General features: G+C 41.8%; 1 protein-coding gene across 1 annotated transcript in view; it reads right to left on the bottom strand.

Moving 5' to 3' along the window:
- Positions 1 to 25,016, bottom strand: part of LOC128753931 (xylosyltransferase 1-like) — an 83,480-nt gene that overhangs the window by 39,577 nt on the left and 18,887 nt on the right. Inside the window, exon 2 of the mRNA XM_053856150.1 lies at positions 722 to 1,289. Coding sequence (XP_053712125.1) covers positions 722 to 1,289 — 568 coding nt within the window. The remainder of the gene's footprint in view (positions 1 to 721; positions 1,290 to 25,016) is intronic.

Here is a 25,016-nt window from a genome sequence, read left to right as displayed (position 1 = left end):
TACAGATCTCAAACTCATGGGCGCTAAATACGTAAGTTTATATGCCCTGAAAGAACATTTCATTTATTTATTTATATTTTGCTCCAAATTAATTCAAAAGTGCAGCAAACAACTGCTCACCTCTAGTCCATGCTTATATTGTTATGCGCAAAGACTACCAGCTTTAAAGTTTGCCGTACAACAAGCTTCTGTCTAGAGTCTTCTAAACAATGATGCCTCCAAAAACCAGCTGGAAGGGACTTGAATGTACTGTACAGTATTTTGTCTTTCAATGAGTGTTGTGGAGTCGGGGATGAACCAGAGATGCTAAATTTAAAAAACAATATCTCGTACGTCAAATCATATTGCACTGTGTAAACACATTTCCAGTAGTAGACTAAGAATGAGATAAACACGTCTTAGCTGTACTTCAAACCTTTGATCTTTAAAGTTTATTGTGCCCATGTATTTGATGACCTTTCATAGACACATAGAATAGTGGCTCTTTTTCTTGTCTACGTTTTTGGGTTGGATGTGTAACCATTATGCTGGTTGTATATCTGCAACGTGTTCGAACTTCAAAAACACCACAGGCCATTTAAATCAAGCAGATTTACTTGCTTGATAGACATTGACTTCCTTGTTAAGAGGACTGTAGCAGGGCATACAAAGTGTCTCGATGCGGCATGATTGAGGGCATCAGTTCAAATGGAAAAAAAAGGTGTTAAAATGAAAGACTCACCCTCAATAGGACAGCGGCGAGTGACCTTCTCAGGCATCAGCTTCCCTTCCTTGTGCCGGCAGTAGACTTCAGCGATCTGTTGCCGGCACTCCTTGCTTTTGGCCCTCGACAAGGCAGACACCGCTTCCTTCCCACTGATCTCACACTTGGGCTGCTGGTCGTAGGTGACCTCCAGTGGTGACGTGGTCGCAGGCTTCTTATGGTGATGTCTGTGCTGTGACTGCGGTTGACGCTGCGAGCCGCGGTGGTGCTGTCGCACCCCGCCTGCGACACCCAGACGGGAGAAGTTGCCGAACCCGAGAGGCTGCTGACCGACAGGGAGGATTTCATTGGAGCCGTGGCTCAGACTGAGGGAGGTGTCCCGCCACGATGGCTGCTGCTGCTGCTGCTTCTCCTGCAGATGATTCTGGCGCTGCTTGCTGCCGCCGGCGCCCGCAGGCTGTCGATGAGGCTGCGACCGGGCGCCAAAGTTACTATTGTCTATGTTCTCAAAGTCCTTAGGGACGGAATTCTCATTGTTGCTGTCCACCTTGCTTTTCTCTTTAGGTCGGTGAGAGTAATATCCATCCTGCAAAATAAACACCAGAAGAGAATAAGTGAATGTCTGGGGTCGCCTGTTATTTATAGCCACACAATACTATTAAAAAAGTAGCGAGCTTTGAGGAGAGATGACAGAAAAGTGCAGGTGTTGCAAGGCAGATCTGCAGCATCATCAGATCAGCTCTGTTTTCAATTGAATTCTCCCCTGCACGCCATAAACAGATTACCGTGGTAGAAAAAAAGGTTGGGATAAGACCGTGCATACGCAGGTTGAGTTCCCTTCGCGCTGTTAGTTGCACCATGTGTAAACTGTTGCAGCTGAATTTGTGAGATAGCGTTCAAGTGTGGATGAAGGAGTGGACAATATCCCTATCTTTGCAGCAAGTCACGTCCAGGGCAACAGCAAAGTGGGAAGCAGGAGGAGAGGTAATGACAGAAAGTGGGAAAGACAAGTCAGCAGACAGGGCTTGAATAGCGGCAGCAGGAAGTGTTGAAATATGTCGTGGCGCATGAAAACAACGTCTCAAACAAGCTGCTCAGCTGCGTCGAGACCTTGCATGCTGGGAGCATAATAAAGAATCAGAGCTAGAAAATGATGGTAAAAGAAACGCCGCTGCATCGAGAGAACAAAGGGAACAATGGATAATTTACGTAGCAAAGAAGACAAGGAGAGCGAGATAGCGGCGCCTTGAACAACAATCACGTGAGAATCGGGCAGTAACTATGAACATGCAGCCAGTTCATGTTAGCTGTCATGTGCTCGCATCCACTCCAAAGCTTGGAATGATTCTGGAAAGCTCTCTGACATCAGGAGACAGTGACCTCGGGTCCCATCTCAGACACCTCATTCCTTTCAGTCAATCATAATCACAGAAGAGTATTTTGGCAGAAAGAGTGAGGCGAAGCAAACATCCAGTGGGTTAAAACTTACTACGGTTAAAGGTGTAACTACATGAGGGATGTGGTTATTTTCGTTTGATAAAAAAAAAACAACACTGTCTTTGCGAGCAACATGGGAGAAGTCTGGCTTTCACACTTCTGAATTCCCTGAAAGCTTCTTTCTCGCTGAAAGTCTGGCTCCTTCACACTCGAAGTCACGTGTTTGCCTCTTGCATTTTCACAGTCTGACTTCACCTCCCAATGACATCAGCACACACTTCAAATGATCAATGTCTGAAAATGTTTTCAGAGCCTAAACAAGGATCCAGGAACCAAGAACATTTCAATTTGAAAGTGTGAAAAGCTACATTTCTGACTGCCATTTGATAGCGATTGATCCGACTCTTCTTGGCACCAGTTATCGTGTCCTTACTTTCACTCTGCTGGTTTAAGTGCACCGTGTTGTCTGAATTGAGAAACCTGCTAATCCTGTGTGTAACAGCCGCTTAGGCACCTGATCACCTGAGAGGAAATCCCTTTCGCTGAGTTTCAGAGGGAATACTAATCTACGTGTTTGCTGAGGTGAAACAAGCTTCGCTGCATTCACGATTTGCTGTGTATAATAAATGTTGTTCAAGCTCAAGAAATGTAGCAAAGCCAAAACCCAGGGACAAACAGGAATATTCCCAAAACCTCTTTGCACTAACTGCAACATCAGTAGGACGCTGAAGACCGGTGTCAGGTGTCAACACCTGTCGCCACCGAGAAAGACATCATGCAAATGCTTTCTCAATTATTAAAGTTGGTCAGTCCAACACTGCAGTTTTACAGGTGTTCTCTGACCTGCGCCATAAGCAGATCAGATAGAGCAGTGAAGCATTAATGCCATCTCTCTCCTTATAAAAGGAGAGCATATTTTCCATACACAACATGTATTAACTTTGCACTCTATTAGAGAAATGGCTCTCGATTTTAATTCGGACATTGATTACAAATGCCTTGCGAAGATTAGCGTGGTGTTTGCATGGTGGTGGTTTTTAATGTTTAATCAGGCCGTGTGGAGCCTGAGGCCAAAAGCTCCAGTTACAACCACAGCGCTGATATTAATGCGATGATGATATATACAGCAACATGCCAGCAAATTGTTGCGGTGTGGTTCAGTGACTGTGCTGTATGTGTAACATGTTTATTTTTTTTTTTTACATTTTGTTTGTTTTCTAGCAGGTAAAATTAGAGTCACGAAAACAAGGAATGGGTTCTATTTGTAATATATCACACCAGATAAATAATAAAAATACTAATCTGAATTTTAAAATACATATATATCTTTTTTTTACATTACAATCATGCTATTCAACACTTTTATTCCGGCCTGCAATATATTGGAGCTCACAAAGTTGGCAACACTCAACAGTCAAACATGCAGAGATGATAACGCTCAACAATTAACTTAGAAAAAACAAAAAAGATACAGAGACAGCGAAATAAAAAAACAGAGTCACAGGTGTATTGAGACAATTTACTTACTTTCAAACTCGAGATGCTTTTTATTTATAGCAAGCAAAAAAAAACCTACTGTGCGTTGTTTGAAAAACAACAAAAATATGAAGCTTATATGCATTTATTTGATCAAGTGTTTCTTTTCATCTGCCAAGTCCCAGATTTTTTCATTAGTGTATTTATAATATTGCTCTGTAGTTTTAATGTAAATAAAATTGTTTCTATGCCTTTTAAGTACTTGCTATTTTTAGTCCGAGTCAAGTCAAAAATGGCATCGAGTATCAAGTATATTCCTGGGTATCAACATGGAGTTTCCAATTTTAGTATTGTGACAAATCACATTCCTAGTTATACGAAGTAATAAAAGTGCAGCCAGATATTGAACCCTGTTAGATGCTTATTTCCTGTAGCAGACCGACAATATTCAATAGCATTTGTCATCACGATCACCGCATGCAAATGTTTGTCGAAAGTGGGTGCTTGAATATGAAAATAATTGCTGTTGTTTTTGCCTGATGGTTCAGCATGTGTTACTGCGTCTCTGGACCAGCAACTCTGGCATCTTTCTAGGAGAAACACTGTGTGTACAAGGCACTTTGTTCACTGAAGAGAGTGCAATCAGAATTCCCAATATGTGCACAGTAGCTGAAGCTTTGAAATTCTAATCATTCACTCACAGAAAATCTATATTTAAATGTCTCGGGTATGAATAAATGCTAACTGATGCAACTCCCGCTAAGACCTGAAGCAAAATCCTCTAAACAACACACTTCACACCGAGCTACTTTCCACTTCCTTCTGCGAGCAAAAGACCTCAGCGGCAGTGTTGCTCTTCAATCTTAGTGACCGGCCTCTGAGCAGGAAGCTGCGGGCCACAGAATTAATAGCAGCGGTGGCCGTTGGAGATAGGGCAGTGGCGGGGCTGAGCTCCGGGGGCAGCTATTGATTCTTAGCGGGTATTTGTTTTCTTCTCCCTTGGAGTGTCGATAGGCCAAACACGGGTTGCTGTACATTTGAGGCACTCACACACACACCGACTTACACAATTGAAAAACCAGGGTGAAACATAAATGTAAGAGAGTTTGAGTCCAAGTAAATTAAAGGAGAGACAACCAAACAAAATGGAAAGAAAAAGAAAAACTCCAAGATCACATCACTTACCTGGCTTCTGCAGTACATCGGCAGGAACAAACAAATAAGCTAAGAATTAAAAAGATAATTTCCTCTACAACAAAGTAGCTTGTGTTTTAATGTTTGTAAATAATTTCCACTCTTCTATTTCATTTTCCTCACTTTACGAAGGAGGAAAAGTGAACCACGTGTCATACCCACTCATTTCTTAAGACAGGGCATGACTTCAGGACTCAGACCATAGCATCTACCAGGTTTCACCCTCAACCCAAACCTCAATAAACTGACTGATACAGGGCCAAGCAGAGATGAGCCACCACATGTAGGAGGTCAACAGGAGCAGGTGTGTGCCGTCCGCTCTACCAGCTTAATTGAGCCAGCAGGTGTTGGGTCACTACACCACGGTGGCTAACAAGCTCAGATTAGCTACCTGTACGAGGTCCCTGAGTGTCAAAGATTTATTCCATATCAGCTCCAGAACCTGATCCCAGCAAGAGGAGAACAGCACCAGAATTCAGCCAACACTTGGGGAAATAGTGCTTGTCATCGGCAGCTACTGCAACTATCTAAAAACACAAATCTCATTGATAACTCCAAGAAAAAAGTCACAATATTCAGTAATAAAAAAACAGTCCTGGCTTTGAAACCAGATGCCACCGACAACTCTGAGGGAATATTGTTTTGTGACCCCACACGGATCAAATCAATTCCTCATATTTCTGTCTAGGAAGGCTCTGGAGTCTTTGGGATTTGAGATGAATTGGAGCGGAATGCTCCCCAATACATTTTTCATTCCGTCATTACACTCCAGGTCATGTCCAAAAGAACACGATCACAGACGGGAATCAAAGCAGAATGATCGCAAGCAAGAGAAACACATTCACATAATATCAGACAAGCACAACCGGCAAAAAAATGTTTTCACACTCAAGACACCCCACCCTGTAACGGACACTACGGGTACACTAAGGTGTATTGGCAGGTATCTTGCGATACGATACGTTTCTTGATACATGATTGGAGATACGATACTGTACATGGCGATACAGTTTCAACAACATATTAGATTAGAGCCATCATTTTAAGGGGGAATCAGATAAAGCAGTACAATGTAATGTGTATTAAAATAAATGTATTCTTATATAAATATATAAAACCATGTAAAATTGTGTTTGCGTGATATCATACATCTTCAGCTAACCACCGCTTAGTCCTGTTCATTGTTGCGGGGAGCGCTGGAGCCTATCCCAGCGGTCATTGGGCCACAGGCAGGAATGAACCCTGGACAGGTCGACAGTCCATTGCAGGGCACACACACCATTCACACACACTCCTAGTGTCCACTTCACCTAGTGAGCATGTCTTTGAGCTGTGGAAGGAAAGAGTACCTGGCGAAAACCCATGCGGGCACAGGGAGAGCAAGCAGACTCCACCCAGAAACGGCCACAGCTAGAGTCAAACCACATGGATGGTTTTGGTGAGGTAAATTTCACCCGAGAATGACTGCAGCTACTGAAGTCAATGTCAGCAGTAGCAGTTTTACACTACATTACTGATAAAAAGGACCACAGTTTCCCTGTCTATTGGACCTCATGGGGTGGTAAGGGTAACTTAAGCCAAGTCGTAGAACAAAACTATAGTACTACATAAATCATAAAATTCAGTCAGGCTATGTTATTAATATTTATAATGATATCGTAATGTAATTTACACCAACAGTGTATATGACCATGTTTCTAATGTGAGCACAAAGAGTTAACACGATGTGTAAATGGAATGAAAGAGTTGAACAAAGGCACAGTTTGTGACTTAAGTATTCACTCTATTCTGGTCGCCAGACCCCACAGTCCGACATTGGTCTTAGTTTGGATTAAACCGGAGGAATGCTGGTCACATGTAAAGGCAGTGTGGACGAGTGCGTGCGCGCAAACGTACAATTAGCAGGCGCTCTGAAAGAACACTCTGGGTTTGGTATGCGCGCAAGCCTCTTGTTGCGTGCTCTACGACCAGCCCTGCAGCAAGAATGGTGAAAAGGGAATTGGACTGGCTGTGCGTGAGCAAATGAGCAGGAGAAATGCAAAAGAGGGTGCTTACAACCATTAAGCTAGAGTTCGGAAGAAGCGGTGACAAAGTTTTTTTTTTTTTTTCAAAGTTAAAATAGCAAAGGAAAGATCAGAATCTCCGGGAGACAATGTTAGTGAGACTAAAGGGCCACAGGACAATTCACGACGGCTGCTTCATTTCCATTTCCACCAAAACATTCTTTCAAAACTAAAAGCCAGAATATTTCTGTGATCATTTAAATTCAGGCAAACGATCCTTCACCAATTGGGAGAGGAATATGATTCAGCCGGTGAATATAAATGTAGAAAGAAAAAAAGAAAAAACTGGCTTAACTGAGTGGATTCATACGCTCCAATGTTTGCCGCGAATCTTGACGTTACACTGTTGACTACCAAGTACGCAGGAGGGCACTAATGACATCTTGATAGCCTTCAGCTGCATGTCAAGTGGTCATCATCTCCTTGTTCTAATTTCTGTCTTTTGTTGTCCAAGAAGCAGAGAGATTAGCTAGATTTCAGTCAGTTCTAAATGAGCCTCACAGACGGTCGCTCTGGATCAACAGACCAAACTGAGAACCACTTCCCCAAACAGAGAAAAAGCATGTTGAAAAGTTATGACGGCAGCAACAGTTATTAACAGTGACACTAAATATGACGCCGACTTAATCCTTTCTGAGACAGAAGTTGGTTTGACTTGCTGCTTATGTCAGAGTTTGATTCTTTAAATGTAAAGAGGAACATGCAAAGCATATCAAACACTGTGCTGTGTCACAGAAGTAGAAATGAAACAGGAAATATCAAAGTTCTACTCTTTGCTAACTTTGGTGAAAACCAGGACTCCCCCTGAAATAATAAAACACCTGCTGTGAAATTGAAAAAAATGTGTTTCAGCAGGAAATTCCAAATATTTTTAGATATGTGATGTCAAAAGTAAGTGTTCAGAACCGTAGGCTGTGTTCCTGTTATCGGACTAATGGCTTGCACGAAAGCTATTCTCACGCATGCCTTGTCCGGATATAAACAACTTCTTAATGAAAACATGCTCTGTTAGCAACTAGCGACAGAAAGTTGCTACTTTCACTGTATTTCACTGATTCAGAACCCTGTTTCTTGGAAGCTATCTTTGATTGTGACGGGGATGTAACTGGGAATTTCCAAGTTCCAAGAGGAAATGGAACGCAGTTTTTTAGTAAAGCTATATCACAGATTGTCAATTGTCATCTTCAACTTTCGCCGTGTTCACGTTCAGAGGTGATCGCCGCACACAGTCTTGAGTTTTGAGTAAATCTGTTTCAAGCTGACAGGCAAACGTTCTTCCAAGGCTTCTGCCACTGAACCCAAGTCCCGGAGGAAGAGTCTCACTAATGCAGGCGGTGAAAAAGGCGGAGTCATTGCTGACGTGACCTTTGATGAATATTATGCCGATACCGAAACCTGAATCAGGTATCAGTCGGGTACTGTGTGATACTCTGTGAGTACTCAAATGCAAGTACTTGTACACCACTTGTTTTGGAGAAAACGGTCAGTGCATCCCTAATAAATATTCAACTGAAAATATGGGTTGATAGATTCAAAATTACACATGCATTCCTGCAACTACAACAATCACACGCACGCAAATCCCCAACTTGAGACTCTAAAGAGAAGAGAAGACATGGCCCTCAGCGGGCCATGTTAAAAAACCAAGCTGAAGAAAATGAATGAATAAGACACACAGGGAGAATCAAGACAGAACTACTTTGCGAAAAGGCGGCTGTGCCATACTACTGAGAGAAAAGTGGACAAATAAATGAGTGAAGACAGACAGTATTCGTCTACATTTGAATGAGATGAAGCGATTTAACTTCACCGTAAAACAATTCGATCCAGTCATTATGATGAATTACAGCCTTTTTCCCGCCAACAGATTGATTGATGCGCTGTGTTTGAGGCATCCAACAAATGAATCATTATTACTTATGCCATTAAACTGAGACATTACGAAGGTGTCTTCAAATGTCATTATTCTCCAAAGTGCCAAAGTTAAAGCTCAATTGCTGTTGATGAACTCCACTCGGCTTTTCCTCCATCTTTATCTCGTGAGATCTCCTCTAAATCAAACATTAATATTCCGTGTTGGCTCTCGTGTCCATTAAATCCTCTACTCTGAGCTCATTTGAGCAGTTCAAATCTAGCAATTCATCTTTCGTAATTAATATTAGTCACAGTGGATAAGAGCGCCAGACAAACGCTTGAAATGTAAATGAGTCACTTAATGGGCGTAATTTAATTAAAATACTTCAGTAAAATGACGTCCAATGAATGAGACGCCGCAGTGTGAACAGTGGCTGGGATAAAAATCTGAAATAATGTTTACAGTACGGCCAGTCATGGACGTGCTAATGGGATTACTGATGAAACTGGTAGAGAGACAACCTCAAGTAACCCAGAAGATTTATTTGGAGTCTGTAGAAACAGCAATAAAAAAACACACAGGAGCGAAAATCCCTGAAGCATGTGGCAGGACCGAAGCTACGGCCTCTTTGTTCTGCACATAGGTCTTAAAAAGATAGAGATACTGAACTGTAAATCACAGACAGCGTGCTCACAAATTCACTGGGAATTTATGTCTGTGTTGGAGGGGTGGGCTTTGGCATTTACTGAATTGGTGACGATTAAATCACTAGTTTTTAATCTTGTGAAGTAAATCTCTCTCCAATCTGCAGCCGTCCTCATGTGGTCCGTCTCTTCATATGTCCACATGCGTTACTTCAGTTCCGCTACATGGTCCTGTCATTTACTCATTGTGTTTCTTTCGGGGTTTTTGCATTATAAAGACGCAACTTCCACTTTCTTTGAATACATTTGACCCTGGCATTGTTCTCTGTCTGATCCATAACACCTAACACAGTCTACGTCGTACAGCTAACATGATGGTAAATACTAGTCTGGAAACTCCCCCAAAACTAAAATAAAATGAGGTAGTGGAAGATAAATTAGGAACTGCATCACAAGTCAAGTCGATTAATACTATTTCAGATCTTTTCAGATAGGATCTTAGGCCTAAATTGTGTGTTGTTTGTGGGCCTACTTTACAAACAGTTTGGCTACACAACCAGAGATCTGCAAATGCAAACGTCTCAATTAACAATTCAGTTTCTCCACTGGCCGTCGAGCCCCTGGAGACAGTGAGGAGCATGGCCATCTGAAAGGGGTTCAAATGGGAGAGTCAGTGAAGGTGGGTCGGGTAGCTTGTTATGACTTAATTAATCTCAATAAAGGCTTATTTGAAGTAAAGTAAAAGTCATATTGAAGTTACGTCGATATTAAAGGAAACATTTTCTTAAATTTAATATTGTCCAAGTTCAACTTTTGGGGTGTTTGAGGTGCCAGGTCACACTGTACACAGAGCACTATACAGACTTAAACAAAACATTTTGAAAGCTCAATATCTCGGTGCCCCACTCCAACATGGCAACCGTGGGCACATTCCCATTTCAGTATATAAGGACAATTAAGCACCAGAAAACGCACCACGTTTTTGCCCACGTTTCTTGAAATGATGATGAAATAAATAACAATACATGAAATCCAATGCATTACTTGTGCTCCCCCACTTTACAGCCATTTCAATGTTATCATCACCACCATCTTATCGACAGTCTTAAGTGTGTCGGAGCGTAAACATGCTCCATATTGACGTGTCAGCAGAGACCTGTTCTTACTGAAAATGGATGTAAATGTGAAGCTGCCTTTCCATTGCGCAGAAATGGCATAATAAGAGCCTTCAGCTGGCCGTAATATTCTACTTACATTAAGCTCCCATTTGCGACGAAAATCATTCTCACCTTGTGTTTGAAACTTTTCATCAAAGCATATTGCAGATGTGATAAGAGCCTGTTTTTAGGACGCAGTGAGAGAATCTATGCCCACACGGATGAATTTAAAAAAATCCTCTCCGAGTCCTTTGCGGCCTCCTCTTCCTTCCCTGCTGGGTGAACCCTGGGAGTTCCCACATGACAACAGGAATCCACATCACACTTGCACAGACTGTATCAGCTCTATATCTCTCCAAGGCATGAAAGCTCTCTAACAAGCGTGTGTGAAGATATTGGCGACACTCCATGTGTGTCCCGTCTCTTTTATTCAATAGCAGCCCATTATTTTCGCCTGTGAATAAAAGGCCTTAACTTTACATCTTTCACTTTGAATAGGGCCTAAACCGGCTGTTCCTGAGCCATATCTCACCAACACCCTCTTTCTGTTCCCAGCCGCTTCTATTTCTGCACACTTCCCTTGCTCAGCCATCAAATGATACCGCTATTTAATCAATTGAGAAACTGTTTTTTTTTTGGCGCCATCCTTTCACCACACACTTGACAGTGATTGAACAGCACAGCCATGCAATTCCATTCACCGCTGCGATAAAGAAAAGGATATCTGGGAGGTGCTACGTCTGCTCATCGTGTTTGTGTGTGTAAGACGGCTATGAATTTCCTTGTGACATCACCAGGCTGCAAAGCATCTGCATTATGTAGGGGCCTTTCTGAGCTCATCGTAGAATGAAGCAGCAGGGGAGGAGGGGGGTGAGCTATAGGGGAGGTAGGGCGTGTAGAGCCATTCACAACCCTTGTTTAAGTGCGCAGGTTGAGGGTCCTTTCAGATGCCAAGACAAGACTTGAGTCCACTTGAGTCCACAAGTCTTTTTTCAGGTCTGTTTTAAATGACATGGGGTTAGGGCCAGTTGTCACTGGTGACCGCTGAAATGGCGTCTTTTTTGTTGCGTAGTCAGTAGATCTGAAGCACCAATTCTGCACGTACCGCTGACCCGAGTGACGGCTGAAAAAAAATGCATCGGAAAAACTGGGGGAGGGGTGACAGAGTAGAGCTCAATTTGTGATACGCCCTTAACGTTAAAGTGAATAAGGTATTTTAATTTACAAAGGACTTATATATATCATAGTGATGACAGGTTGGAGTGGAAAAAAAATGTTTCCAAAAACAGTTTTTGAAGCATCTGTCATAGAAACAGCACTCAAACAGTTTGACATTAAACAAGCAACAAAGCAGATACAATTTAAAAATATAGTAATAAAACATGACAAAGAATATATGAACAATCTTCACTGGAGAAGAAAAACACAACATTGAACAGCACTCTTTAGTAACACTCTCTAAGGAGGAGAGGCCTAGCCAGCAAGAACTGTGTGACAACTGACAACCAAGATCGACCAGAAATATTCCTTTTTACTATTGAGATCAATAAATCACACAGGCCTAGTCATCCATTCACAAGACTAATTTGTGAAATCTGAAAAAGCGAAAGAGCAGCATCACCTCTGCAAAATCAAGAGCATTCAAACCCAGGCTTGAAATACTTGACCACTCCAGCATCATCAAGTGACCGCGGGATCACATGAGAGAGACTTATTCTACTGTTAACATGGAACATTCCGGGTTGAAAGCTGTTTACCTCCTGATGGCTTGGCTGCCTTAGCACAGGCGCTGGCCAGTTTCCACCGCTCGATTCTAAGATTGAACGTCAGTGAATGGACGACAAATAATAAAAAACACAAAGCATCACGATGTCCATCTGGGGGTGACTTGTGAGTGTTTTTCCTCAGCACCAGCGCACATTGTTCAGTCGATGCCTGTACACACACACACAACTTTTTGTCTGAAAAAGTTGGTTATTCAAGACAGTATGTATGGAAAAATTGAAAATCATATACGTACTAGTATAAGACACCGACTACAAAAGTTACTGTCCATTTATAGACATAGTCCAAGGCTCATGCAGACTTTACTGACCCTCTTACAAGGAACGCTTCAGATGTGTATTATAAGCAGTTATAGTACTTTGACAGCTTTGACTTGAAGTACTCACTAGACTATTCCAACATTTCCACCAACACACAAAGATGTTTTTTAACTTGGAAGAAAAATGTGATACTCTTCTTCCACACACCATCAGAACCATAGACCAATAACATGAATCAGAAAAGTTGCACGCGTCAGTAAATTTCTATTACATATGATAATTTTCCTCATGTCAGGTCAGCATGATGCCTCAAAGACTGAAGACTGACACTGACCCCCTCACTGGGATTCAACCCCATAGTTTCCTATCCCGGAGTCGATGTTGTCACCCAGTGTTTGAACAAACAGAACAGAGGGAGGACAAAAATGTCCTCAGCATCCTGTCAATATTGCAGAGAACCCAAGTAGAATTTGAAACGCTATATTAAGAGCCGAACACTGCCAAACCAAACAAGTAGAGCAACAGGATCGCAAGAGGCAGGCTTGGGTGGGGGTGGGACTGGAATGGGCCCCATCCTTTTATTTTTGCATGAATGGGTCTGTGGGAACAAGATGTTAATGTATGATGCAAGTTCTATAGCAGAGTGTAGCACAGAGCATTGCCGGGATTCCAGGCATCTGTGTGAAATAGCCGCGACACGAAATGAACCCGGGCTGACCCCAAGCATTCAGGGGTCAACTGTGCTGTCGTCCCAACTCAGAAGCAAAACTACGAGTTTCAGCAGGATAATTGGGCCAGTGACAGAAATGTGTGAAGTCGCTTGCTGGAGAGACAACTATGCAAATGTGTGCAAATGTATCACAGTGGCGAGACAGTCACTTCTGCAAAGTCTGTCAAAGCCGCAGCAGCTCATTATTGTGTAAGCGCAGAGGTATGGAGAAGTGGAAACATTTTAGGCTTCTCTTTTCGCCATCTTTCTGTTTTGGGTGAAGATACTCATGTCCTTAATTCAGTCAGGGGGATTTTGGTTTCTGTAAAATGGGCCAAGATAAGTGATGATGGATTGAATCACATCATCATCATCAGTTTTCAAATCCTGTCATATTCTGTCCTCACCAGTCGGGTTACTACTGCGGAAGAGTCACTTGGAGATGGTGGAAAAGATGCTGGACATGGATGGATTACATGGACTCCCATAAGCTCATCCACAAATTCATAGATCTCCAGAAGTTCTCAAGGACGTCTCACACTTCCTCTTTAATGAAGATTTGGCGGGAATTTTTACATCAAGTGAAACAAGTCAAACTCAAATCTAACCCACTAAGGAAATTTATGTGGCCGACAACCGCTGTAAAACACATGCAGACAATTGGCATGTAGACAAACTTCAGTGTTAAAGCATTGCCTTTACACAGGATATTAAGCGAGGAATAAATGTCAAGAATTGATTTGGAAAATCACTTGCGTAGGTGTAACATAGGTAAACGGGAATTCCATGAAAGACGGTAAAATGATGCTCAGAGAAGAATACCAGACTGCCTACTGCATTGAGAGTCGATGGTGGAGGAGGACAAGCAACATATTTTGTACTCTAAAAGTACCCTTCACTTATTAAACGTAAAACACATTACGTCCTCTCTTTCAACTACCATTTCCTTTTTTGATCAAATTGCTGAGTTCAGCAGTTAAAGTTTGTGACAGGACTTTCTATAGTTTATGGATGATTGCAAAACGGACCAAACATTTGTTTGTAGACATCACATTTAACAAGAATGTATGGAAGAGGATTTGGGCCAGTGAAGAAAAAGAAACAATAATTGGCAGAATTCTGACTCAGATTTCTGACTTTAAACAGCAGCCTGACGTTTCCCGCCCCACAATTCATTGCTCAACGTTACAAAGTGAGAATTCTGAAAAAAAAAAAATCAAATTCTCACTTTAAAGTAAGAAATCTGAGATAAAAGTCATAAATAAAAGAAAAAATAATTCTCACTTTAAAGTCAGAATTATTTTTTTTCTTCACTGACCCTAATCCTCTAATGTAAGAATGAATCGCTATTTAAATAAAAATAACAGATGATGAGCAGATATTTCTGACCATACGGCCGAAGAAATCAGGAGCCCGTAGAAGGAAAACTTTGTTGGTCCGCGAAGGAGTGTGAGCTGCACTGGCTTCTGAGGCAGCTCCAGACATCTGATGATGTGCGGAATGTGGAGGTTTCTCTCTCTCGTGTGTGTTGAAGGAAACAGTAAAGAGGATTAAAATAATTTGTGTTCTGTGTGTAAATAGTGCAGGCATTCTGATGATACATCTACTGTGTAAATCCACTCTGAAATACACACACCCATGTTTGTATCTTCTTCTTGCCTTGTGGGGACCTCTCATTCACATAACCCTTTCCCCAGCCTCTCACCTTAAACCTAACCCTCCAAAACACATGGCTAACCTTAACCAGGACTCGGAATCAAACTTACACCCATTTATAATGACCCAGTTATTTTACAGTTTACATCCTCAAATTGAGGTTCGGACTTGTGGAGACCAGCAAAAATATCCCCACAAGGCAAAATGTGTTGGGTGTATTTCCAAGCATTAATCCAGACAAGGACGCACACACACCAGAACAACACTCCAACCTCAATTGGCTTCATGCGTCATACGGTGAGTAATTGTTGGTCGTCTGATGACATTCAACTTAATAGGAATTAATAGCATTTTGCCATTATTTTCAATCTGAGGAGCGTTTCCCGGGCCTCACATGAACGTGCTGCAGGTGTTAGCATGAATTGATTGTGATGCATTACAGGCCAGCGTGCCCCTCCAGAGCCCCAATTATTTTCCAGGATACATTCTAAGGCAGGTCACGCTTTTATAATCACTTTTGGTCTGTCAGACAGAACGCGCTCAGGCCTTGTTGCGCTCGCAGAAGGAGCCTGTGGAGACTGTCGTGGGTTCTGTGTCACCTCATGGCGAACTGGGGGTGGAAATGTGTCAGTGCAATTGTTTACTGAAGCAGAAATCCTTTTAAAATTACTTTTTTAACAGCATGAAAGGCCAAGCTGTTACTTCGAAATTTGCTTCCCGCATTTGAATTGCTGAGCAGCTCAACATATATTTCTTTGATCCAAATTATTAAAATGATTTCTCTTGGAAGTCACTTCAGGTGATATGATTTGCATCTGAATATAAGCAAACAATAAACATATTTCTTTTGGAAGTCACGATTTATTTCGTCACAGATGTTTTTGCAGCGGTTATGGCAGACCTGAGGAGGAGTAAAAGAGAAAAACAGAGTGGATCTGATAACGTTCGTCTGATGGACCGACTGAGATTAAAATCTGATGAAACGGATGGGGATGGCGAAGCAACGCTGGGGAGTTAAGGAACTCAGATGGCTGGTGTGACCCCGTCATCCCACCGTTTGAACTTCTAAATGACTGAAACCTTCACCGCAGAGAGTTGAAAGAATCTTTTAAGAGGTGTGTGTTAGCTTTTATAAGTCAAGGCTAATCGGTCAGAGGGATTTGATCTGCAACATTGGGAATATAAGCGTAGCATTTAACTAGAGCACAGGTGTCAAACTCAAGGCCAGGGGTGGGAATGTAGCCGCATTATTGGCGACTCGCAAGAACTTTATATGTATATAATATAAACTAAATATATGTGGATCTTAATTTTTTAAAAATATTTTAGCTATATGTATATAAATAATATATAATATAATTTATATTCATATAAGAGGAGCAATAAAAAATGGCATCACAATGTAAAAGTGACAAAACAAAGTGGGTATTTCCCTGCTCAATGTGACGCTGCAGCCACAGACAATGAGCCAGCCAGCCACAATGGTGGTCATTTGGCAATGCGAATTGCAGTTCATGCAACAAACACGGAGTTGATCTCCGCTGTAGAACATGAGTCTTAGTGTCAAATCACCGCACTGAATTTGAGCGCTACCAAGACACTGGTGAACGAAAGCTAACTGGAGCTAACCGCAGGCGAAACCAATGCTCATGGAGTTTATTGCTTTAGATGAGTAGCCCAGTTCTATTGTTTAAGACTGGAGCTTGGACCCCACACTCACTTCCTGGACATGCAGTCGATGAAAAGAGAAGCGGTCTGTCTGGTTATTATTACACTGTGGGTGTGATCTGTTCATTGTTCATTGAAAAGGGAATTAAAGTTATTAATTTTACATTAAGCACTTTGCCCTTTTTTATTATTTATTTGTCACTTGATTTGAAAAGTTGGAATATTTTCAGTATAATAGTGTTGTTCAGTATAATTGTTGAAAAATACAATGGCTTTTGTGTGTGATTTAGTTGCGGAAAAACACAAAAAAACAATCTGCAAAAGCATACAGTAGTTAATATGAAGTGCATCAGCATCACAAAAATTGCAGCGTTCAAGTTTCTGCATTTCTAACAGAACCCCCAGAATAATCATACAATTACTATATATGTTTCTATCAATAACCCATTTTTAAAAATATATTTATATTTATTATTTTCTTCCAAGGCAGCTCAGTAGAGGTTTGCTTAGGTGTGCACACATGAACTGAATAGTTCCTTGTTGCACCACACTGAGGCTTGCCACAGTATCACAGCATCTTTTTGACATTATATAGAAAGTGCCTGCAGGTATGTTAGGCACACGGTTACTACTGCAAATCCTACAATGCCTCTGCTTTGGGAACGGCGTGTCAATCAATCCTCAGTTGACATCGCCAACATAGTTTAATTCGGGAATCAAAGGGCTCATCGTCGCACCAGTCGAGGAGGAAAAACACGCTATTTTTTGTTATAGTCGGATTGAGTTTCTGTGGATTTGACAAGATGACTGCTGATGCAACTGAAGACATTTGTTTTTCAACAAAAGAACAACACCAAACTCTTTCATAGTGCTTCAGAGCCAAAGAACAAACACCACGCTTTCATCCCAACGCTACCTCTCCTCAACACAGCAGGGAGCCTCCTCCAAATCCCAGCAAAGCTTTCAACACTGACATCAAAAGCCATTTGTTGCTGGACCGGGCCACACCCAAAACACATCGTAACACATTGTGGTCAAATTACAAAGCCTGGCTCCACCTTAAAGAGGGCACCTTAATTTCCCTATAACCACCTCGCCGGCTCTACCCCGCTGCTCAGAAAAAAAGAGGCATCAGCAACATTTCCATTTACGACAGGAGCCAACAACGTCTCTCATTTGTCAACAGATAGATGAGAATGGACAAACATGGCTTTTAAAGCACCACTCGTGCTGTCATTTACACACCAGCGGTCCTCCAAGGCAGATGCTGAGTTTGGCTTGGCCGTCACTTAACAGCTTTTACCAGCCAGTGCAGGAATTACTGCTGGAAACACAACTAAATGTGATTATCTGACGCACATTTCTGCAGTCGCTCTGCTTGTCTTGCGCCGCACGCCTACCCACCACCACCACAAAAAAAATCAGTTGTATGTGTGTTAACCTTTTAATAGTCCCTCTGGGCGTGAAGGCAGTGAAGAACAAGAAATATAGAGCTATGATTTATATGTTTTTTAATTACGCCGGTTAATTATCCGTGAGGATACGTCTGTTGTCTTCCAATGTGTGTTTTAGTCTACGCTGGCTGGTGGATTCCTCCTTCAGGAGGATCGTGTGCGCAGCAGCGAGAGAGAGAGAGAGAGAGGACGTGTGAGGTTTTCAAAACAAACCGGTGCCAATGCTAAGCTGATAGGCTAATTAAACTCACCACAGGGAATAAATGTTTCCTCTCTGCTCGCCATTAGTCACACCTGGTACAGGACTGTCGCTGAAGACAAACACGTGCTCACAACATGCGTGGAGGGGGTCGAAAAAAAGTGCTGAGGCCACAGATTAGGTGGCAGGAGCAAATAACAAATCACAAACACGGAAGGAGCGAGTGTTTTACTGAAGCTTTATTAGACTAAAATACTGACTCACGTCAGTTTCAATTTATATTTTTTTATAGTCAAAATAAAGACTGAAAATCACAGTGGATGTTGAAATAAAACAAACAATCCAAGCATACAATCAGGTAACAGGCCTTTAAGATAAATGTAGTGTGCAACCAAGATCACGTTAAAAATCCAGAATATCTAGTGTGAGTTCTGTCGTAAACATCAGCCTACAGAAGACAGAGAAGCCAGCATTCATATTACAAGTGTGACCAGCCTGATTCAGCATGTTGGATACGGTTGTATAAAATACTCATGATGCTAACAACACACAACGCAATAGGCTTCCCTTTCACTCTGTGAACTGCTTCTGAACCTTAATAGAGTGGTGCTGCATCTGACTCCTTCCCATTTGATGCTCAAACCCATGCCTGCCACATGGCATTATTTGCTGGGATCACTTCAAAGCAATCTGAAATCAAAGATCTTGTACTTTGCCGGAGCCTCGCTGATACTTTTTCATCTCACCCCCCCCGAGTCTTCCTCCGTCATTTGTCAACACGTCCATTAACCATCCTTATATAATAGCATTTGTCGTCCCTCTCCCACATTTCTTACCTCTTAAAATCGACACACTAATTCTGCCTGTTGTGTAGGGGAAGACATTCGTCTGGTATCGAATGCCCCCCACAGCTGAAGCATGGCAGCGACATATGGAGCTTCCCAAGTGGGTAGGTCGATGTGGCGCAGCTGGTGGAAATCCACTAATGTTATTGGACTGGCAGATTTTACTTTCATGCACACATAACTGATCCGGCTCTATTCTTCACATATCTCTAGATCTATTGATCTATCTGCTCATTTAAAGGGCTCCGGATTGTAAGAAAATGCTCACAATTTTGCAAACAAATTTGCTGACAATGCAAGTAAATTTCAAAACTACCCTGAAAGTCCGATCTATGGATGTACAGTTCGGCACAGGCTTCACATCTGTGACCATCCTTGAAGAGTGACCCGCCCCCCGACTGACAGACTAACAGTGGCAGATTTATTTATTTATTTATTTTTAATCAATTATCATTATTAAGTCATATCAAGTCTCGTTTTGTAATTCTAAATAACTACATTTCATTACACGGTCTGTCTGCAAAGCCAAGCTGTTTCATGATGAAACATACCAGTTACTACTTTAAGTGGTCAGTTCTGTTCTCTGCATGACTGGACTTTGACTCGAACATCACCATTTGTTTATGTTCACATACAATAGATATCTAATTGAAGAGATGGGCAATTCAATGTTTGACTCTCTCATAGAACCCAGTCATGTTCGACTGCTCTACCAGTTCTATTTTGGGGTCTCTTTATCTGGACACATCTCTCAGATGCCATTTAAGAAATATTAGAAATCATGTGAAGACATTATCATTAATTCATATAATATTCTCTAAATTAATATACTAACTGTCAACCAGTCCGTTATCGAGTGTGATAAAAAATTGTAACTATATTAAGTGAATGTCAAAACTGTGTCTCTTCACATCTCGATTGCTGAGTTTTGTTCTGTGTTTCAGCCAGAAAGCTTGCTATAACTTTGAGCTATCTATTATGCATTTATTCGCACAAACTGAAAACCTAATTGTCATGTTTTATTGATTTACTTTATTTCCTACTATTTTACTGCGTAATCTGTGGTTATTTTTCACGTAAATTAAAACATTTATATGCCTGTGCCATCGAAAACGGTTTTCTATCATCGTGCAACAACCCATTAAATAGTGAGACCTTCTATTAGAAGCAGTTGTAGAAGTGGCAGATTATAGCTTTCCCTTTGGAGAGACGAGTAAATGCCAGATTAGAACGGAGCACTGTATATCAGTCAACATGCAGAGAGCTCAGAGAGTGGTGGAGGGCAATTGTTGGAGATAGTTTTAGCTGTAAAAAAAAACCATAGAGCACACAACAACAAGGTTCATGGGTGTGGTAAACGGGTGGATGATCCCGATGGGTCAAGACGTAATGGGAAATGCCTAAAGAAGAAGACGCAAGAACCATTGAACCATTGCTTTTGTAGTTGGCTTAAAACACTAAGCTGTGAATAACACAGTCCCATCCAATGAAAGATTCTCATTTGATTGTATTAAAGTACAGAGTTCCACGTCTCAGGACAATTTAGCTTGAGTAATAGCTGAGGCGCCTCTTGGAGCTTGGTGGTTTGTAATGATAAACGTTGGACAAGAACTCGCATGTTTAATAATGTGAGCAACTTCACATGTTAAAGACCAGTGTTCCACCGCACCACGATGAAAGCGAGGGGGAGCAGAAGCAGACTATATTAGAGCTGCAGCTTCTTAATCTCTCATCCTCTGCTTCAGCCTAACTGACATTTTCTTAATATATTCCTCTCCGGATTCCAACATTTTAATTAGGTCACCGCAAATCTCCGCCCACAACTTTTATTCTTTTTCTATTTCATCATGTTTGTCATTCGCCTCCTTCCGAGCTCTTTCTCTCCTTTCTTGTACTTGTCAGGTTCTGCTCAGCGGGTTATCTCTCTAATGGCGCATGCTGGTGTTCCAACCAAATCCTGCAAGTGCCAAGAGTAAATACAGCCTCCCTTAATGCATAATTGAATTGCGGAATTAAATAAATCAGGAGATTTACATGGAGAAATCCAGACTGCGGCGGTGGGGAGATGAAGCGGTGGCAATCAGTCGCAGACCTCTGATAGCATCTGACAAACGGAAGGTGTATTTGAACACTTTGTGGAGGTCAATTGGATTTTCTTACATTTCATACACAATCATTATTCTATAAAGTACGTCTGAACTATGTCACGATTCTCAGCTTATCTCCCTCCTCCATGAAAACAAGAGGAAATTACTTTTTTACAAAGGGTCTGACGAAGCAGAATCTTTTACAGGCTTTCCGTTGGCGCAGCACAACATTTGCTGTGACTTAACAGCTTTGCTGAAGGGCTCTCGCCCATAACGGAGGTAGCATCTTTTGCAGTTGCATTCCTTTTCTCCACAGAAGGTGTAAGCTGTGTGAGCGGTGTAAAATCAGCCGTAACCACACATGAATGAACAAACACTGTTATAGAGAAATGGCCTCACCAATTTTTGTTGTGTTGGGAATATATATATATATATATATATATATATATATATATATATATATATATATATATATATATATATATATATATATATATATATATATATATATATATATAGGGCAAGTACCCAGCAGGCTCCTACTGTGCCTCCTTGTTGGTACCCTGGCTGTGTATTGGTGGGTATTTTGCGATATGCTACATATTCTGATTGGCGATACAATACATTGCGATAGTGTCAGATCAGCAATACATTGTAATAAGAGCCTTAGACTTTCAGTTCAATTTCACAGTCCAACAGAGGAATGAATTACTACTCAACAAAACAACTGCAGTGTACAGACAGAAAACGTTAGTATTCAACACGAATGCAGGAGTATATCCAAGTATCCATTTATTGAATATGGACCGACATAAAATATCAATACACTACCACTCAATAAAGTTGTGCAAAATGTCGATACAAAATCTAGTATGGAAGAAGAAACATATTCTACCTCTATTCCACCTCTATGCTTTATCACGGTGACAGTATTACAGAAGCCCCAATAAGAAGAGCAACGTAGAGACAACCCCGAATCTAATAACACAATGGGGACTATGGGGGAGGGTGTGTCAACCTGAGAGCCACAAAGCAGCACAGCACTGTGTGTAAATGCATGTATAAACGCCATGATACCGAGAATGGCCACATTATGTGACTCAAGAAAATCATGAAGCAGAGTTTTAGATGACTTGCACAACAGTTTTCCATCTACTTCCTTTTGCATGCTGCAGGAAAAAAAGAGCTGAGCAACAGCGTCAGATCAATTAGCTCTTCAGATGTTTTCAAAGTGTTTCCTGCCTTAGTTGTGTCTACTTCTTTTTCCTGTTCCTGGAATGTCACTCTCGCCGGCAGGATTTAAGTATGAACTAAATGTAAACAAGCTTCTTGAAAAGGCTGCACAAACAGGAAAAAGGGTGACGTGGCTTAATGGCACTTCTTTAGTAGGATGGAGCTCGATGAGTGACTGCGCTCCTGTCTCCAACCATAATAGTAGCCTTGATCCTGTGGAACTCAAACTGACTGAAGAACTAAGAGCTCCGACTCGTGGCACAGGTTTTTTTCAACACAGTCAAACCTTTTTTTTTTCAAATCAACTTGGCAAAACCTGGCAACCCACTCCTCCAGCCACAGAGGTGCTGTGCTGTGACTTCAGCGGTGACACCACTGTTTGATGACCAGATTATCTGGACTGTCTGACCCACCTCTCACATGTTTGCTCTTTATTTGATCTCTTTCTTGTAGTCCGTGGTGTCAAGTACCAAGCAGAGGCCAGCTCTGCGGTCGTGTTGACGCTTCAGCATCAAGTGTGATTCGAAGTCTGTATATGGTGTGGAACTTTGAAAATTTACCAGATCCACTTTGCGAACCATCGTCTGACTCCCTGCCAGAGCGATCCATAGTACTCAAACCCAGTCTAGACGTGCAAAGAAGGAGAAACTAGGTGTTGGGAGTTATGGATGGGGCGCCCCTCAACAGTGCCTTTTGTTTTTTAAACAATTTTAACAATTGTTAAAGACATGCCATTCATATCTTCGTACGCATCATTTGATCATGTACGGCTGGCTTAGAGGGAAGAAGTGTTTATATATAGATTGTATCAATTTCATGTTGTTCTTACCATAGAACAATGTATTGCTTGTGTTAAATAATACTGCAGAAAACAAATCATCACCCTCAAAATAACTGCATGCTGAGTAACAATCACAATGTTGTCAAAACAAATCACAATTCTATTTTTTGCCCAAATTGTTGGTAATTACATTGTCATTACTTTAATAATACAGTTCCATATAGTAATGCTTGAAAATGACAACAAGGCTATTACCATACAGATAGCGCTTTCATTTATTTCTTTTTTTCAACTTTGGGCGGTGACTTTCGTATTTCAAATGTCTCTGGTTACTACAGAAAGATGGAGGACATGGAGTGCCAAAGTGTAGGATTGAAGTGGTGAAAGATGGTGAGGTTAATGATGACATACTGCTGAGGGTCATTTCCAGGGAAAATAACACTGTGTTCCAGCGTTACTGGAACTGCACTAATTATGTTTTTCCAGCACAGCGCGGAGTTCCAGCTTGTTGACTGTGTTGTCTGCTGATACATAAGACAGAAACTATGCTACATTGCTACAAGGCCGAGCGACTGCTAATCCATGACCTCCTGTGAAAGATAAGCAGGGAAAGTTGCTTTTATCGGTCCTGCGGCGCGGCTAGGGTTAGGAGGGCTGAGCTTGAGCTGTGCAGTCGGTGTGTGCTCCGGGGGTTTGGAAGCGGAGTGCAATTGCAGGATTGTGCATCTGAATTATATCGAAGTGAAGTTGAGCCAATAATTATGCGGTGAGTCCTGGCAAGTAGCGGGAGGCGGCTCGCTGATGGTTACAGAGCGAGATGGGGTACAGTGGTGCACTGTGTGGCAAAACTTAAACAGGTCTGAAGAGAGACTCCCGCCTGGGCAGAAAAACAGAGCCCCCTCTGTGTGTTTGTATGTGTGCTCCTATTAAATCCAGGAGAGTGAGAAGGATGGGTGGGGTTCAGTGGGTTCAGTCACATGTAAAGGCTGCTTTGTCGCTGCGTCTTCGGGTGTGGGGCCGCTTTTGACATCACCAGCACCACACATTCACCCCAAACACACACATTTTTCTTTTCAACTGGAGCAAACACACTCTGTTGCAACAGCGCGCGCGCGATAACCATATGGACGCGTCACCGACTGAAGACATCTTTCACTGGCGCTAATCACTCTGACGTAACAGATGCTGAGACTCAGGCGCTACTGGAAAGAAAAAAAAAAATGAAATTCCCGCTTTTCCAACAGCTGGCCAGAACAGAAAGAAGACATCGGAAGAAAGGCAGGATGGGAGTGAACAGGCGTCCTCTGTGTCTTTGGGGCTGCAGCTGACTTTCATTTAATGGGTGCATTAGTCATTGCTTACCGAGGAAATTAAGCAACTAATTTCACTTTAAAAGAATAACCTCTCGAATGCGCTTCAGCTACAAGCTAAATTCAGGCGTTTGACACATTTGTCACCAAGGTAACATCAATCTACTCAAGACATTGAATGAACAATATACATTGCTTAATATAAATATACATAAATAAGACTCCAAAAGTGACTCCAAAACACACCAACCTGCCCAATTCGGACGAGGAGATTCGAGTTGGCTACACCATTTTTTGGCTGCCATGATAACGCTGTGCGCAGACACAGATCGAATCATTTTTGGCATGAACTGCATAGATATTTCATTCACTCGTGTTCAACTGATCGACTGGTCCGAGGACATTGATTTACGCCGGGATCTCCAAACTTCGCTCCCTCTGACAGAGGAATTCAAATTCAGTAAGCGCATTTATATTTATAAATCCCAAATAAATTGCTT

The sequence above is a fragment of the Synchiropus splendidus genome, chromosome 2 (assembly GCF_027744825.2).
Source record: "Synchiropus splendidus isolate RoL2022-P1 chromosome 2, RoL_Sspl_1.0, whole genome shotgun sequence".
NCBI lineage: Eukaryota > Metazoa > Chordata > Actinopteri > Syngnathiformes > Callionymidae > Synchiropus > Synchiropus splendidus.
Note: the sequence above shows the minus strand (reverse complement) of the source record. Positions and strands in the feature narration are given on the sequence as shown.